The sequence below is a fragment of the Corticium candelabrum genome, chromosome 13, assembly GCF_963422355.1.
Source record: "Corticium candelabrum chromosome 13, ooCorCand1.1, whole genome shotgun sequence".
Classification (NCBI taxonomy): domain Eukaryota; kingdom Metazoa; phylum Porifera; class Homoscleromorpha; order Homosclerophorida; family Plakinidae; genus Corticium; species Corticium candelabrum.
The window spans coordinates 1,487,650-1,506,853 of NC_085097.1; the positions used below are offsets into that span (position 1 = coordinate 1,487,650).

General features: G+C 39.9%; 1 protein-coding gene across 2 annotated transcripts in view; it reads left to right on the top strand.

Annotated features, from left to right (window-relative positions):
- LOC134188995 (GRIP and coiled-coil domain-containing protein 1-like) overlaps positions 1 to 19,204 on the top strand; it is a 44,955-nt gene that overhangs the window by 5,070 nt on the left and 20,681 nt on the right. For both annotated transcript variants that reach the window (XM_062657218.1, XM_062657217.1), the window contains 7 exons: positions 2,737 to 2,826; positions 2,883 to 3,011; positions 5,556 to 5,654; positions 5,706 to 5,798; positions 6,231 to 6,308; positions 8,592 to 8,695; positions 15,238 to 15,364. In XM_062657218.1, coding sequence (XP_062513202.1) covers positions 2,737 to 2,826; positions 2,883 to 3,011; positions 5,556 to 5,654; positions 5,706 to 5,798; positions 6,231 to 6,308; positions 8,592 to 8,695; positions 15,238 to 15,364 — 720 coding nt within the window. The remainder of the gene's footprint in view (positions 1 to 2,736; positions 2,827 to 2,882; positions 3,012 to 5,555; positions 5,655 to 5,705; positions 5,799 to 6,230; positions 6,309 to 8,591; positions 8,696 to 15,237; positions 15,365 to 19,204) is intronic.

Genomic DNA, 19,204 nt, shown 5'->3' on the forward strand with positions numbered 1-19,204 from the left:
GAAGTATACTAGATTCACCACCAGCTCTACCGTTCTTCACCTTTTTAATAGCATTTAACAGCTCATCCTCTGTTGGTAATTCAGCCATTTCTGGCTTCAGTTGTCTTTGTGTTACTGTTTCTAACTCTTCCATATCAAATCCACTCTGTACGTTGAGGATGTTGTTAAAATGTCTTCTCTGTCTATGCTGGGACTCAGTAGTGGTACATACATGACCATTCTCATCTTTTACCACAGCCGATCTCATTGGCAACACCATTTCTTCCTCTTTGAATGTCACGAATACATTTCCATACAAGCTTCCCACTGTGTCTCCCTTTCTCTGCTTCCAAAGCTTTACGTTGGAACCAGGCATCCTTAGCTGTTGTCACTGCTCGCCTGCTGTCCTTGCAATTCTGTGTTCTTCTTGTAGATCTCATTTCCAGTGCTAAGCCACAACGCATATAGCCTATTTCTCTCTAAGAAGAGTAGCTTTAAATTTTTCTCACTCTCAATCTGGTTGTCTCTTATCCTCATATCCAAGCTCAGTCTTAGTCCCGTCACACACGCCGTCTTCAGGGTATCCCACTTCTCTTGCTCACATTTTGTCTCATCCCACTCTTCCTGTAACCTCTGGTTAACACTCTTCATAAACTACCCACACATATCTCTCTGCCCCTCTCATCAACACATTTGCCCTTCAATTTTGACACATCCATCTTCTCACAGCCGCTGCTGCAGCATTCCCACTGAATGACTTTTTCTTCCCAACTACCACTTTAGCTCTCAACATTTTTATGATCAGTGTTACAATCCGCACCATGCATCACAGAAACATCCAGGCACTTCCTCCTATGACCCTTCCTCATAATCACTTAATCAATGCAATGCCATTTCAATGACTTTGGGTGCTGCTAGGTCTACTTGTGAATTTCTCTTTTCTTAAAGTAGGTGTTGCAAAAGGTAGTCTCATTTATAGATAGAAAAGACAGCAACTCTTTTCCAGCTTCATTAATCTCACCATATCCATGAGGGCCTCTCTTGTACCACCAGTCATCATCAACACTTCTTAAACCCACGTGAGCATTAAAATTGCCCAACATCACATAACACTCATTTGATGGCACAGATGAGAGAGCAGCTTGAAGATTGTTATAAAATTTGTCTTTCTCTTCCCTACTTGCAATGAATGTAGGAGCATAGCAAGATAGAACATACAGTCGTCCACAGCCAGTCTCCAGAGCAGCAGTAACCAACCTTGAGCTCCAAGCTTTCCACTGACTACCACCTGTCTTCCATGCATGTATAGCTTCTTCAGTTAAGACTATGGCAACCCCCTCGCCTCTTTGCCTTTTTTGCTCTGCGTCAGGAACATCCCTGCCAGCTGTCAACACAACACTACCTCCAATTCTATACGCATCAACTCCAAACCATTTGGTTTCCTGCAATGCTGCCACATTCACTTGGTATCTGTCCAGTTCACTTATAACTTGGTCTATCTTTCTTTCATCAATGACACTCACATCACTACTGAAACGTCTAGCAATCTCAGTAGGTCCATCAACATCAACTAGCGTTCTCACATTCCAAGATGCCATGCACAATTTTCACCCACCCGACTTGCTCTATGTGCATCATTCGATATCTCGCCCTGAGAGGGTTGCAAAACCTCCGCAGGGGAAAGCCTTGGCATGAACTGAATGATGCCATCATTCGACACCCTGTACTCAAGATCAAAGGACTCCAAGACTCCAGTCAGCTTTAGCCAGTGTTCATAAAGTGAAAACACTGTTGCCTGGGGGCCACCACAGGGAGGTGCTGACTAATATAGCTCTTACAAGAACTGACCCCCCTACACACACACACACAATTACGGAAACTAACTAAACGTTAAGAGCTACCAGATACTGTACGTCATGCTCCCCCTACACACAGTGACACGGTGACATCAGTCTGTAGGGTACGGAATAGTGACCAGACATTAGCTACTCATAAGTCATGCAGCCGAACGTAATGTCTGTAAACTCTAGCTCTTCCATTGTCACCATGCGCAGTAAACGCTCACCTAAGCATTAGATAGAGCGGCACATGGTATGTGAGTGATGTCTTTTATTATGCATTTGCAACTCTCTAGTCCTTTCTCACTCTTTGGTACAGTTTCTCAGCTTCGCTAGACATTTCACAGTTTCGCTAGACGTTTTGAAGCAAAGCACATGTCTATAGAATGAACCATTTGGCATGTGCATGGCATCTTTAGTTAGGCATTCACAGCTTTCCACTAGGCATTTTACAGCCAAGCACATGTGTACAGTGCAGACCGTGGGCATTAGTTTTTAGTTGTTCCTGTTGTACTTGGTTAATGTAGTTAGTTAGCATCATGTTAGCACCATTTTTTTCTGTGTGACAAAAGTAATGTATTTTCAAAGACCTGGAAGACTGGGACATGTTTGTCTGCAAGGAACGTGTTGGCTAAGTAGAACATTTTTCCCTTAGCAGTGGCAGTGGAGCTTGGGAAGAATAGGGGAAAGAGGGACAGCTACCCCTTCAACTTTGAGTGCAAACTGTATTTTTGTAAGCACAGTATGGCATTTAAGTAACAAAATCTGCATTAGTCCATGTACTTGGAAATCTTTTCATGCCCTGCCCCCTACATGCAAGTTGCTTTGCCGCTGCTATTTTAATAGCAGTGATCTGCAATGTGCTTTGTAGGAAAGTTGATTTACGCCATTATAGTACATTTATTGATATTATGTGCAGGCAGAGTATGAGGCTGCAGTTTTGCAAGCAACCACAGAAAAGAAGACTGTTGAAATATCTTTCAAACAAGCTACATCAGAAGTTGAAACAGTTAGATGCATGAAGGGTGGAGAACTGTGAGCATTCTTGATTTGTATTTTCTTTAGTTAAAATTTCACTTGAGACAACAGCAGCAAGAAAGAGAAGCAGAACAGACAGATCATGCTGCTATGTTAAGGGAACTTCAACAAGTTGTTGCCAAAGAGAGACAAGTGAAGGATGACTTGGAGGGTCAGGTTAGTGACATGTTGCAACTTGCCCAGAAGAGATTTCGGTTACAGGGACTGATACTTCTGACACCTAATAAAAGACGATGAATGTTTAACAGACGTTGACGTATTTAGGTATGGACGTAGGGGCAATAGTAGTAATGATCAAGCAAGCAACTAACTGCTATAGCTGGTATAATTATTATGAATCACTGTTGAATATGTCAGTACTTACTGTACATGCATTGAGACATTTCTCTTTTAAATACTGCTGCATTATCTGTTGTGACTGAGCTCACTACACCATTGTAATGCTGTTGGCTTTTAATTTTGTGCACTATCAGAGGCCACTCTAACTTATGACTTTTCAGGAATTATTTTTTAGCTAAATATCAATAAGAAACAGCCTGCTGTATGTCTCTTCTTGCATTTATGGCAGTGACAAGGCTCTTTGTAATTTGTTTCATGTTGATGTCTATTTCACTTCATTAATTAGTTCAACACTTGTTAAGTGTGTGGCTCACTCTTGGATTATGCTTTTCACTGTATTTTTGATTTAGAATGACCAAGCCAGTTAAGTAATTGTACCATATGTAGACTAGGGTCAAGTTGTGACAAATGATTTTGCCTAATGGCGAGAAGACGTAGCTATGTGACTGAATATGTATGATCATAGCCCCACCCTAGCAAAGTGATTTACAGTAATGCAAGTATTTCTGGATTTGTTAGCAGGGACAATTGATAAGTCGTTATTGGAGAGGGTAATGAGTTTCTCTTTCTTTTACATAACTTAAACATCTGTTTGTTATTTTGTGGGACACCTGCTAATATCTTGCTATGTATGAGAAGGTGATGGAACAGCTTAATTAAGGAGGGATAGCTAAATTCAGTTGCTGTTGTAGTAGGTATATTAATTATTGAATAACTGCAAGTTTGCTAAATACTCGAAAGCTGGGGCATATTATAGTATTTTGATTGGCTTATGTCTTGTTACGTATTTATTGTGTTTCTGCATAGAATTCTGTAAATGCAGTTTGAAAGCTATCATATACAGTAGCCACAACGAGAGTTCTACAATTTAGAAACACTGATGTCCAATAATAGTCAATGACTGCACATTCAACTTTTAGTTGTATCAGTGAGTGAGTATAGCTAGTGAGTGATGTTGGAACAGAAATGAATGTACATGTATGTGACTTTCATATTTTGTAAATGGTTGCATTCTACAGCAACTTTTCTGAACTACTAATATATTTGAATAGCTTACAGGGTTAATAATTTCTTGCTCACAAGAGAATATACAATCTGTTTGGAAATTTAATAACAATTACAGTTCTAGAAAGGGTCTGTTGAATGCCTTAGAGCTATGGTCTGTAAAATAACCCTTATCTCTGACTTATCTTGGACTTTGGACTGGAAGTTGGGTGGGGTAGCATTTTATGGTTTCAGGACTTTGTTGATGCTTCTGTTATTTAGACCAGGTCTGACCTATACAGTGGGTTGCCAAAGCCTTGGTACATATTTGCTTCTGCAAGTTGTATTCTCAAACTCAACAGTCATGTGTTTTTGCTCATCTCATTGACCCATTGTTCTCCCCTTTTTGTTGATTTCACTAATGCATGGCTTCTATTGTGTTGCTCATTCTCTAAATTGTGAAATTCTTTCAACTGTTTACTTAATTTAATTTGAGATGCTTGACTATGTTTCTGTGAGGTTATTGCAGTAATATAGGAATCTATACTCTACATTGTACTGTAGTGCTAGCCTCGACACTAGGCCATCTTTGCCTTACTGGTGATGGTAACGTGCACGATGACATGTAGGGTTCACGTGACCGGAAACAAAGTTGCCACTGTAAGGCGAAGATTGGCCTAGGGACACATTATGCATAAATACCATCACGTGACCCATTATCCAATTAATCTATAATCTTTTTTCAATTACTTTAATGAAGTAAGCTCCTCCTGGTTCTTCATCATCACCTTCTCTCATTCCGTAACTACTATGCAACCTGGGAAAAATTTTTCCAGCTGCGTAGGCTACAAGTCAACCAACAGCCGGCTGCAGATCAGCAGAACATCACGACTCCGTTGAACTGCAAGGATGATGTGGAAGAATTGACAAACACTTGTCACGCTAACGGCGATTGTAGACATGTAGTCTACGCCTGTGAACGCGCCACTCTGTGGATTGTAGAGGTCCTGAGAGGGACATCTAGTAAAATTACACTCACAAAGCGTCACCAGTTTTGTCTGCATGCACACACATAGGTTTTCATTCATTTTTCTTGTGCTTCGATCACTGTCCAAAATTTTTTACTACAACAGTAACATACTCTGAACTTTGGTGATTTATGACTATTTAATTAAAGAGGTCCATTGTTTAATTTTTATATTGGTGTTTCAGTTATGTCCTGAGTGTGTGTGCCAGTGTCACTAGAAATCGAGCTTAACCTGTAGATGTGGTGAAACTTTTAGATGAACAAATATACATGTTTACAGGCAGAAGTAGTTGGTAATTATGCAATTTGCAAAAGCTAGTGAGACTGATTTTGTTTTTGATTATATTTAGGTTCAAGACCTTCATGTAACACTAAAGAAAGCTAAAGAAGTGCCTATCAAGCACGAGGTGTATGAAAAGCGAATCAAGACTCTTTCAGATGAACTGCATGTATGTCCAGTTATTGTTAGTTGATCTACTATAAAATGTGATACGACGTAGGAGACAAGGAAACGGTTGAGAGCAGCTGAAGTATCAGTTGCCAGGCCGTCTCCACTGATGTTACAATTTCAGAAAGAAATGGCTGATATGAAGGTTAGAAACTACTGCTGAGTTATTTGTTAATTTAGTAACATACACAGCAGTAATTTTTTTGGTAGTATTAGTCATGTGTTTATGTTAGTCATTTTGACGTTCAGTTAATTGCAACAGTCAGTTCTGACATTCTGGTGTGTGTGTGTGTGTGTGTGTGTGTGTGTGTGTGTGTGTGTGTGCGCGTGCGTGCGTGCGTGCATGCGTGCGTGCGTGCGTGCGCGTGTGCGTGTGCGTGCACGTGCGTGCGTGTGCCTGTTGCGAGTCTGTCCTATGCATATGTGTTTCTGTGTTTGTGCTTCAGTACACGCGAATGTTTTTTTGGATGCATTGTTTTGTAAGGTTATTCTGTGATCCAGTCTTTATGCTTATTGCATTATTGGTAAATGGTGTAGCAGTTTCTGCTTCTGTCTTGACTCTCATCTGTTTATGTAGGCGCAACATGCTCAGTGTCTCTTAATAGAGCAACAAAGAGCCATAGATGCAGAGCAGAGATCTAAGGCTACAAGAGGGGTACATGTTACAGTTTGCTTGTATGCCATTATTTTTCAGTCACTTTTTACTGAGTTTATGTTTGTATCTCAACTTCAGTTTGTGGGTTTTCTGAAATGCTCTTAAGTTTTTTACAACTTTATATGTAATGTTTGGAATATGTGTACGTCTTTTTTTTAGTAAAATGATAATAGACTAGTGAAAGATAAAATTTCTATTTCACATGTTTGCCTTAATATTAAAGGGTAACTAATACAAAATCAAAATATTTATTGCATTTTTGTTAGTTCTTAGCATCCATATGCCCTCCAAATAGAATTTTTATTTTTTAAAGTTTCATTTGTGAAGAATTTAAGGTGCAAAGTTGCTTTCGGTAGTTTTATATGTGGTATAGTAGGTGTACACGTCGTGACGTTATTTGGAGGAATGAAGTGGCTGTAGCACATGCAAAGGCAATAGAAATGTCTTACAAGAAGTAAACCTCTGGTTGCCTGCTGGCTGCAGTAATGTGCTCAGAAAGAAAGTGTGGCTTTGATTCACTTCTCCAATAAATGCCAAGATGTGAAAGAAATAGGCAGTGTGAGTGAAACAAGTGAGAAATCGGTGGGATGAGCTAATCGCATGTTGAGACCTGTTTAGTGGATGTATTCAGCAACTCTTTAGAATTCTACAGGAATTACCTTTCATTTATCCTGCTTTCTTTCGACCTTTCTCTGTATTTGTTGACTTTCTCGTACATTGTCTTGTTGCAATCCTCCAAAGGTTTTCTATTACACAAATCACCCGCACAGCTTGATGCTTCAGACTTCAGTCTCTGTTAAGTTGGGTAAACGGCCAAAAGCTCATAGCAATGTTTTTCTCCGTTTCAAAACATTCCGGCTGAGAGTATGCACTACACGGGTCTGTACTTGCAGTTTGCCCATATTACTGATTTCTTGCTAGTTTCCTTGTTTTGCTCATTTATTTTACATCTTGGCATTATTGGAGAAGCAAATCAAAGCCACGTTTTCTTTCTGAGCACATTAGTGCAGCCATGCAGCAGACAACCAGAGGTTTACTTTCTCGTAAGACATTTCTATTGCCTTGCATGTGCTATGGCCACTTCTGTTCCTCCAAATATGCCACAGTGTGGACGCCTACAGTACTATAGCAGATATAAACAACCAAAAGCTACTTTGCACTCCAATATATCTATCTATCTATCTATCTATCTATGGAAGGTCCTTTATTGTAATATACCGAACGATACAGTACAATAAGCGTCTACAGGACTGGTAGCACTATAACAGAAGTAGAGTTCTGGAGTGCTATGTAGAGGTCCAGTCGAAGACTATACATCACAAATGATTAAAAGCAGAAATTACAACAACAAAAAAACACTTTGAAGTTAAGAGATGTTGTCTCTTCTTGCCAACCAGCATCGAAAAGAGTCTTTCAGGGTGGAATGAATGACAGCTTGAAACAGATCGTCCAAGTCGCGTTGAAGAGGCTTGCACAACATGCAGACTGCTCGTCGAGTTTCAGGAAAAATCAATCCTCTCGACCCAACCAAGAGATGCAAAAGCTCCGTCTTATACTGATGGTTAGCATCTTTGACAAGTTGGGCATAGCGGCGTTCTTTCCGGGCCTTCGTTTCTTCCACGACTGTTTCGAATGGGACCGACAGCTCAAGCATCCAGGCCTTTTTGAGGACGGCATTCCAAACAACAATGTCTGGACGAAGGCAGGTACAGGTTATATCGACAGGAAAATTGTATACTGATTCTGGTAGGTCGGCTACTATGGAAAACTGTTGACTAAGATGACGTTTTAGAAAGTCCACAAATAGTCTCAGCGTATTGAAATGTCAGTTTTGTTCTGTTTTTTCAGACAGTCTACAGATTTGGGCTGCATGCTCAGTTTAAGGCTAATGTGTTCTGTATGAGATTAAGACTAAAATGTATGTTGATTATCTACACCTATAGGTATAATACATAAGGTAATTGAAGATTTGATGCTTAAAACTTATAGGTGCATTGACTGAAACACAGGTACGTAGTAGGTTTGCTGTTGTACTTTGCTTGTGGCAAGCTAAAAGTGCACTGTTGTTTGATACTTTATTGTTACTGATTCACGTTAATTGAATTAATGTTAAGGAAACATTGAGAATTATAGCATAAGTTTGCTGGTGGAATATGATGAGTTATTATTATTGTAATTTCTAGTCTTTTTGTTTGTATTCTTGATTTTTTACAATGGTTTGTAAGTTTGTTTTTGCTGTTAATGTTGCTTAGCTAATGGAAGTTGTTTGGTTGAATTATTTAGATGGATGAATCACGGGTTGCTGTACTAGAAGATAGATTGTCTGAGTTGTCAACTGTTATTGGATCCTATGAGAGAACAAGAGCTGATGACGAAGCAACGATACTGTGAGTGCAAAGTTCTATTTACTGTGTCATCTTGGTTTCGATTTGGTTGTCTTGGTTTACTGCTTGACTTTGATAAAGCAATTTTGCAGGTGCTTTTCAATTGTTTAATACGTAATTGTAACAGTTTCAGCTATCTCAGTAACCCAAGTACGCATGCGCTAAGGTTACAGTAATACCCTGTGGATGGCCCCCTAGCTGGACCAACGATCAGCAATTGGAATGTAACTGGTGTTAACTTATTTAACTTACTTAGGGTGTCCGATGTCGACAATCTCATGTGCCAGTCAATGTGTGCAGCAGCTGTTCCATAACCTAAGCTAGCAGTTGGGGGTTTAGGACATAAGTACTTTACCCGAGACGCACATGCATTAGGGTTATAGTAGTGCGACTGTTGACCGGGGAATTGGTGGTCGGATGCTGGTGGGTCAATAGACAGATGTGGATTTGCACGGGTGATGTCATTATCTCGTTCAAGTTTGTATTGTATTCTTTTGACCATTTTCTGGTAGAGGTTGGTAGACTTGGTTATGAGGCATGTGCTAGTTTCACACCTGGGACGTCTGTGAACACACGACATGGAACTATAATCACTTCTTCTATTAATTAAGGATGGTCCACAATATTGACGCTGATTTCGACATCAGTGCTGAGCTTGAACAGTCGACCCTGGTTAACATTAGTGTTGTCAACATTGACTTGTTCAAAATATATGTGTGACAGATCAGATTGTTTGAAGCTCGAGTCTTGCAGTCTTGCAGATCATGATGTGACACTTCTTTATCTTCAGATACTTGTTGTTTTACTTGTTTCGTTTCTCTCACAATGTGATCTTGAAGTGATTCCCACTTCTTGATGCAAACCTATATTTCTAATATGGAAGACTTTCTTCTGTCTGAGATATCTGTTACTTTTTGGAATGGTTTGCCAAATTGTGGATAGTTCTACACGCATTCTACAAGCGATTTCTTTGTTGCAGAGCCTGAGTATGTCTTCTTGGTTCTAGATACAGGTTTTTAATTCTTGAAAATGTGTACAAGTTTGTGGTTGATGTTCAGTACTAAGGTGTTCTGGATACTGGAATGGAATGTTGCTATATTCCAGCATCAGTATTGATGTCTTGATGCCATCATCAATGTTAGTGATGCTGGCATGTTTGTCACATCAGACGCTGACATCCACGTCAGATGTACAGTAACGTTGACGTCAAGGTCAGCATTGATATCGAAGAGCTAATTTTTTCAATTCACATTGACGACACATATTTGCTGTTTGGATTTTGTACTCGCCAAGCCAGGGTAGTGATTGCTGCCTCTGAAGTCTCACAATCTGTAGCAGGAATGACTCATCTTGTCATGAGAAACAGCCAGACGTGCAAGTGCAAAGTTTTTGAGCACATGCGACACACATTTCTACCAAGCTTAAGATCAGCCAGATTGTGAGCTGTGAGAAAAGATGGTAGAGCTGGTAGAGATTTCTGGTAAAGGTTGGGATCAATTAAGTGTGTTTACCCATTCTACCATTTCTGATAGAGGTCAAATGAAACACTTATGACTGACACCAGGAAATGTCTAGTCATAGAGTCAGGCAATGACGAAGTAGTCTCATTGAAGGTTTTTGTTTCTCTCTGGCGCTGGAAAACTTGGCTATAGCAGCTATCTGAGTCAGATGTCTGTATTAGTGCAATGCATGTGGTTGCCATATGAGTTGAAGTTTGTTTGATTTTTGAATTTTCTGTTGGTCAACTTTATTAAATTTATGTAAGCATGCACCAAGTTGATTTTCCAGCAAAGTTTTTTTATGTGATTAGTTAAATAAATATAATGACGATGATAGTATATTATTGTATGTAGTATATTGTTGTATGTAGACATCCATAGATGAGACGAAATCCGATAGACATACACTACAATTTTAAAAAGAAGTGCGATTATCCGACTGTAACAAAATGTCAGAAGACTCTATGTAAAGTCTTGAGGTTATGTCCGCTATAAATTACAAGCGACCCTCTGCTGTTGCCAGCAGAATGTTGTCGCTTGTTTACTCTGCCTTTTTTTTCCATCCTCGAGCCCCTGATGCACATGATGGCGGATCTAAGGAGAGCAAATCTCAGAGGGCATCGGATCCAGTTAATTGTTGTGGCATACGAAGAATCGTCCTTTTCAACTGTTAACGAAGCTAACCTTTTGAAGAAAGTATCCGTCGATTTGCTGCATCCTCCAGTGATCGAAAATATGATTGGAGTAAACGAAGCATGTTCAACTCATATCACTCTCTCTCTCTCTCTCTCTCTCTCTCTCTCTCTCTCTCTCTCTCTCTCTCTCTCTCTCTCTCTCTCTCTCTATGAGTTCTCTTTTTTCTCTAACTCTTGGCATCTGTAGCAGGCAGGAATTGATGTTCAATTGTATGACAGGGCTGTTGGGTTAAAAACTTGCACGTCATAAAATGTCTTCTGAAATATACTGCCCCAGAATCCATTTGCTGCGATATCTAGACGAGCTTTGTTGTCAGTGGTAGAACAACTATTGTACACTGTTTCTCTGGTCAAGGGTTGCAATGTTGGTTCTATTTGGACATCATAGCATACGCTAGTCAAAATTTTGGCAGTGATGTCTCGAATTTCATTGCAGCGAATTGCCAAATATCCACCAATAGGACACAATGAATTGTCTATTGAGAATTTTCGACCACACGAACAGTCATCACTCAGGTGAGGAGGATGCCAACCATGTCTGAGGCAGAGTGCATCGTGCATGCTAATTTATGTAATGAGAAGCCATTTGGGAGCACTGTGAGCCAGCTAGAAGCTCCTTTTTCTTTTGTCAGTTGACAATTCTTTGCTTTTGTTTAGTAAGCTTTTCTCTAACGTCTCTGCTTTTATAATCAATTTCTGTTGCTTGTGAGATCTCACAGTCGTTTTGAGGGAAGCCTGTTGGTGAGAAGCATCTCCTAAATTTGGTTGTTGTTGAAGGATCAGATTGACAAGTGAGTGACTGTTCTAGAGTAATCATATTTTGACGTTAGCGACAACGGGTTGATAAGGCCCGGCTTCCATATGCGATGGCAAAGAAAAGAGCTGTCTATCTGATTTACTAGTAGCTGCGTGACCAGTGATGGAAGGGATTAACTTTGTTTGAATGGCATTCTCTAATGGATGTAAGAGTTCAGCGATATCGTTGTTGTTTTAATAGTATAGGTCCATGTTCCATTTACAGCATGTACAAACAGAGAGTGAGCTGCTTGAGACTGTGTTTTGGCTGCAGTCGAAAGCTTATCTATTTGATTGCACCAATCTGAGACTTTTTGTTCAGAAAGTTTTTTCAGAACTTGATACTTCCGAGCGTTGCACCAAGATAAGTTTTGCCATCTGTTGTGAGGTTGACGTTGTTGTTCTCTAATAGGTTAGTAGCTCTTTCTAGGTGACCAGGTTTTACAATTAGCCATGATTTTGTGGCAATGGGAAAGTATCCAAATGTTGGACCATGTGTTGTTAAGTTTCTCCACCACTCTCGTAGGAACTTAGCTTTCCTCCACCGGCTTCATCATCAGCATACTTTACTTTTCGTAATTATACAAGAGTGGGATGATTGCAAGGGCGTACATTGTTATTGCTAGTGAATCTCCCTGTGTTGTACCTTCTCGAGACCAGATCACTTTATCTCCAACAAGCAGTTGTGACGGTTTCTGATATGAGTTTGCTAGTGCAGGTAGAATGGCGGGACAGGTGGATGATATATTTTTAAGGCAATTTGTTGATTCAAGCAATTGAAGGCATTTGCCGCATCTACAACCAGGACTCCTTGGTATTAGGATCATTGTAGATGGACGTCATTGTGTGAATTGCAGCTTCACAGCTTGCATCTTGTCCAGCACAAAGTTGTAAGGCTCCAGTTGTTGAGAGTACGTCAGGTTTTATGACATGAAGAATAGCCTTGCCAATGATTGGTCATGTAGTCTCACAAATTCCTATGTGTCTGTGACTCCAGAATTTTTGTTCGCAGGATCAATCTACAAGGCATTAAGGCTTAAGGATGAAATGCCCTGAGGATGGACAATTCTCGTCGCAATGCGGCGTGCAAGAGCAGCTAGTGCATTGCATAGATCCTTAGATGGTTTACTAAAGTCAGTACATAAGTTTATCCATTGACTTGCATCAAGACCAGAAAGACCAGCAGCACCGTTTGTACGCAGTGCCATTTTCTGTATTAGTTGACCATCGATTTCATCAAACAGAACTGAGCAGACAGGGTTGCTTCATTCTCCTCCTTGTGAACTGGAGCAAGTCTGGATGTTTCTCTCGTAAAATATCTCTGACTGTTGTTTGTGTTGTATCACTTGCGGAGTCATCTAGAGAAAGTAATCCATTGTTATCTTCTTCAGCAGATTTTAGGTCACCCTTTGCATGGCTTCTGCAAATTGTCACTGAAGATTGATGGTGTTCTTTGACTGATGACAATTCATTGATACATATCTCAGACGTTGCTGGATTGATCTTCCTTTTATCAACTATTCTTGTATGTTCCCGTCTTTCCAATCTGCATAGCATCGCGATGAGCTAGCTGAGTTCTCTTTGGCTTTGGAATTTTTATGTGGTTTTTGTAGTAATAATTGAGGTAACTAAATATGGTTTTGTTAATCACACTTTTGTGTATTATTTGGAGTGACTCTGGGCTACTTGGCTTTTGATGATTTTAATTGCGTGTCTATGATTGATATGCTAAATTCTTAGATAAGATGTCGAACATGTATCAGCAAAGCTTATTGAGAATGTTTAATTAATTAAGATCTACATGTAGCATTTTTGTGCGTACTCTAGGGATCTTTTACAATTTTTTCATTTCCCAAGCATACAAAGCTTACTATATTTCTTTGCAAACCCTCCTTTTGTCTCTGGGAAGCATATTGGGGTAAATGTGTAAATGACGGGGTGTGCATTAGAGGTTGTTTAAAATTATCAACAATTTCACGAGTGTACAAAGCTCACGCTTTCCTGGAGCCCCCTCTCCTTCCAAAGCATGGTTTGTAATAATATTGGTGCAAAATTCAATAGCTTGACCATTGTTCCATCTATTACAGTGTTGACGTGTGGTCTCTAGCGCTTCTGCACTGATACAGTTCCTCTTCCTTCATTCCAGTTGACCCGCTCAAATGATGTCAGCTTGAGGTTTCCCGTCATTTAAGTGGACAAAGATGAAAACATTGAGAAAGTCTTAGAGACAGCCGGGTTGTTTATAGATGGCTGATGTTGTTCTGGAACATAACTGGAGTAGGCTGCCGCGGTCCACATGTTTGCAAATCTTGTACATACGGGTGCTAGAACAATGCATGATGCACTTCCAGCCATGGAAAACAGAGAAATTAGCACAAGCCATTTCGTACCGATCAACTTTTTATAGAGTGTGCAGATGCCATAACCCCTCCTCTAGCATGTGCTTTGTATGCTCGTGAAATTGTCGATAACTTTGAACAAGCCCATACATTTTGTGTATTATTACAATGTATTACATTCAGTAGTTGGAACAATTGAATTGTAAGTGTTATGGCTTATTATTATGTCTATAGTTACATGCAAAGTTGTATAATGCCTACGTATTTTTAGTGATTTGTTGTAAGCTGCGTGGCCTTGCTTGTGTCTAGAGGTCATGTAAAGCTGGTAGGAAGTTTTTAGGTTTGGTTATAGGTTTTAAACATCAGGGGTGTTTTTATTTTTGTCTTGCGTCTGAGAAGATTGTGCAATTGTTTCAACTTTGTATGTTTGGCTGCTGATCTTCACACACAGCATCATTCTGCAATGCTAGGTGACTTGTGTACTACAGTTGATGACTGAATTGAAGTAGAATATTGTAATTGTCAAAGAATATGTCTTTATTGATAGACCTCTGTGGACAGATACAGGACCAGCTTGTGTAATGCTTCGGAGACTCATAAGATAGTCATTGTCGTTTTCTTTATCAAAGTGCAGAGCTGCTTAAACTTTTAGCTTATTCTTTGTATGCTTGTGAAAGTGATGAAATTGTGAATGTCTCTTTGGTAGGTATACTATTACATGGATTGCTAAAATAACCCTCTTCAACAAGAAATGTGTTTTTATTTTCAGCATTTAATATGTGTGCACATCATTCCATGTACACATCTTTCCATTATTATTAGCAATTGCTTTACATTAGTCAAATGCACATTAGTTTTCTCATATTTCTGCTGACAAGGTATAGAGCTTGACTTTTGTTCAGATAGGTAACTTGGAAGGAAAGATGTTGTGGATATGTACCAAGTTATGCTATTGTTCTTCATTGTTAATGACTGTTAGTACGGTTGTGCCTGGTTTGATTTTTGTAGATCTTTGGTCATTGTTATCTTATTGTGATAGTGTATTATTTGAACATTCTAATTGGCTATTAAATTTGTGGTGTTCACTTTGCAGCTGTTTAGTAGATTTATTAGATACTGGTATCAAATATTTTGATTAGGCTTTGCACAGTTGGATAACTATTGAAGAGGTTGACTTCTCTCGTTTAAGAATGTATTGCATTTTTTTTGTTTTGTAGCCAGCTGAAGGACCGAGTTGCTCATTTGACTGCTGAAAACAATAACTTGATGCAACAAAGTAAAGAAGTCACAACATCACATGATGCTCAACTACAAGAATTGCACGATGAGATAGCTCAGTTGAAGGTGATTCTGGGTAGATCCTACTTAGCCTGAGTTTTATAGTTATGTTTGTGGTGATTCTGGGTAGATCCTACGTAGCATGAGTTTTATAGTTATGTTTGTGGTGACTGTTGTGTTAGTGGGTGGGTTGCTTGAGTATATGTGTCTGCTGTTGCTTGCACATTCTCACTGGTCATCTGTTTCTATTTGTTTGTTATTATCTTGCCTGTATGTCTGTCTGTCTGTTTGTTTGTATGTCTGTTTGTTTGTCTTTTTGGCCATCTGTCAAATTTGTTTTCATAAAGTATCACTACAACTCACACAGATGCAAACAACATAATGATGTTTGAATCTAAAGCCTGGTTCACAATACTCTTCGCATCGCATCGCGTTGCGTCGCGTTGTCTCGCGTCAAAGGAGGCCGTTTCTGACGTGTCGCATTGGAATAGGAAAAATCCTATCCAACACGTCGCATCGGAAATGGCCTCCTTTGACGCGAGACGACGTGATGTGAGGTGTATTGTGAACCAGGCTTAAGTCTTTGCTTTTAGCAACTATGCAGAGTTTGCTGGAAAATCTTTTGTGTTGCAGTTTTGCAAGGCAGCAGCAGCCATATGTTATCTCCAAATGATCTTAAGTTCTTATGTTTTTTGCCTTCTTTGTCTATTGATAACTCCGACGGTTGTTGAAAAACTGGCTGCCACAGATGGAACTGGCTGCCACATAAGTGCAATGCAATTATAGGCAAGTTAAGTCTTTGCTGAGATATAGCAAGTCAAAGTTGCTTCCGGTTCTTCAAGTTCCGGTAACGGGAGTGGTGCAGGTACACGTCACAGAGGGGAGACATGTGTATGCACCTGTATAGTCAGTGGCCTGTAAAAATGAGTACATCTTCATATCCAAGGCAACGCTGTTAGAGTAGAGGTGACGGCAGCAACAGTTATTCTTCTAAAGAGCCCTCTGGAGGTTTTCACGTGATGATAACGTTCCGTCGTTGCATTAATTGCAGGATGGAGAAGATCTGCTGGGAACCACTAACGTGATTAGACCACGTAGGTTCGAGCTCAGCAACTGTGTCTCTGTAGCTTTGAGCTCGCCTGCTGCCTTGAAAGTGGACGAGGAAGAGGACAAGCTACCCGATAGTCTGTCACCATTGCAAGTAGAAGTAGGAGTAGCAAATGTAATCGATGCACATCCGGGTAAGTAAACAACCATCACAGGTGCAGCTGCAGTTGTTGTGAGATAATGGATACATACACTCATGTGGAGTGTGTGTGCTGTCAAAACGTGTTTGAGTTTGTCTCAAATAGTGACACGATAAAATTGTCGAACACTAGCGACAATAGTGGCACAGTATACTGGTGAGTTCATGCAAAACTCTAGCTATTGCTGTGAGAAAGAGAACAAAATGACTTGAAGTTCGTACGTTGAATTCACGTTGACAGAAGGGTTGAGTTCACTGTACAGTATACTGTAATGCATATGACTGCATTCACTACACATGAGGATCAAGCACCTAGACGCAAGTGTAGTCATCAAGAGTCTGACCTCTCCTAACCATTTGCAGTAGTTTTAGTCCTGCACGAGATTCTTCCGTAACGTAATTTTTCCCGCTTCTCAAATGTGGCTCTCCTTTTGCGGAGTGCTGTGATCTTGAAGTGTGGTGGCATGCTGGTAGATGGAAAATGGTGGCCTCAATTTTGCTCTTCTACAACCCAGACCAAGCTCTTGAATAGACCTGGCTGGATGTATCTCGAAGCAATCAGGCTAGAAGTGGCTACTACAGGCTCCTGTCCACTGAGTAGGATGCGTCCTACTCAGTAGTAGTCGTCCGGACGACAAACGTCTGTGCAATTGTTCTCCGTATTTGCGATTTCCACTCTTTCTTAGCTTGTGATCTTCGGAAATCAAAACACGCTTGCGTATGACTTACACAAATTGGTGCATTTTGCAACCACGCAACACTGAATCATTCTTTCGCCATAGATTCCTTTGTTTACAGTACACGCTAGCATTGAGTCTCCCCTCTGTGACGTGTACACTGCATCACACCCATTACCGGAACTTGAAGAAGCGGAAGCAACTTTGACCTGTTTCTATCTCAGCGAAGATTTAGCTTGAAAATCTAAAACTTTTTCCTGTCATGTATGCAACTAGAACTATCGATTTGTAACATAAAAGAATTTTTTATTTTTGCGTTGCAGTTACCCTTTAAAGACATTGGTTGACTTGCTATATACACTTAGTAGTGTCTTGCTGCTCTCTCTTTCTGGTGTTTGCTCTTTGCTGCTGTAAAGCCGTCTACCTCAGATATTTGAGAATTGACCTTGTTCCAAGGAGTTATGAGAAACTATCAAGCTCGATACCCACACCAGGCAAAGCATCAATAGTGGTTGTGTCAGGCATGATTTAATCGTGTTAATGTTGTGTTTGTAACTGGGGACTGACTCAGGTTTGGATGGTCGCACAGTAAAAGTTTGACCGAAAGAGGGTCTTGAGTCTGTGGACTTGACTCACGTTTAGTGTCAGCTCGGTTTTGACGCTAGTATACCCTCCTTTACCAATTAGTTACATGCATGAATTGAGCACAGCAAGGGTGTCTTCAAATCGTCTTCGTGCCAAGCAATTAAATTATTATAGAACCACAAAAAGTTGTTGAATATGAGTAGATTAATTAAATGCAAGTGGCAGCTAAAGACTTCTCACAATTGGAGAATTAGAAGATTTCGTCAAAGAATTATGAAACAACAATTACTGTTTTTTTTCGTATCATTAATAATGATGTCACTTTCTGGTTGTTTGATGTCATGTAATCCAGTTGCAGATTCACATACACTCTCTTACATATTCATTCAATGAAGTCTTCAGTTGTATTCCTGGTTTAACCACGGCTGTGCTGGACCGGATCAACAGTCTTCAGCCGGACTTGGTTTATTATTTATTTGACACCGTGTAAACTGGGCGAGATTTTGGGGCTACCTATATGGAACACCACCACAGCCAATAATTGAACTCGACATGCATTTTGTTGTTTGACCATGAAATGCTATTTTAGCATGAGCATTGGCATATCTGATCCATTTAGCATGCGTTCTTGACAAGCAGTGTGAGTTGACAACATGTATTCTCCACGTCATTGCCCAAACTATAGCCAAACGTGCATTCACAAAATGTGTTCTCATTGTTGACCGCACAGAGTGTCACTGGTCTGTGCACCTTAGGCCATATTATTTGCTGCTGATTGCACGAATAATTGGTAAAATCTAAACCATGACGCACATTTCAATTGTTCAACGGTTAAAATTAGAAATTCAAAATGTATACGCCCGTGTTTGCAATCACTCTAGTTGCAAGACTACTGCAATTCAGAAATTACATGTAACATTATATTTGGGCGGTGCCATTCTATTTTTTATTTGGTTAAAGTGACAGTAAACTATTATAGACAAGTCAGGGTGTAAGGTGTTAATTAAGTTAAAGGTGACCATTACCTTTGACTAAGTGACACTTCGTGTTCCCAATGGCAAGAACGCTTGTCAAGAAAGCATATTACAATGCATGTTGTGAATACATGCTGGCAATGCATGTTGAGAGCTCATGTTGAGAACAGATGTTGTTTAAACCCACACTGTGTATCAAGAACACATGCTAAATGGATGGGCTGTGACAATGCACTTGCTGAACTTGCATTTCATGGTTCTATTAAACAATAACAACTCATCTCATGTTGAGTTCGAATATTGGCCTGGTGTTGTTCTGTATACCTACTAAGTCATGTTTCATACTCACCAGCAATTACACCAATAACTGGCAATAGACTTACAGAACCATATGGTCATCCACCATACTTGCAGGCCAGAAAGC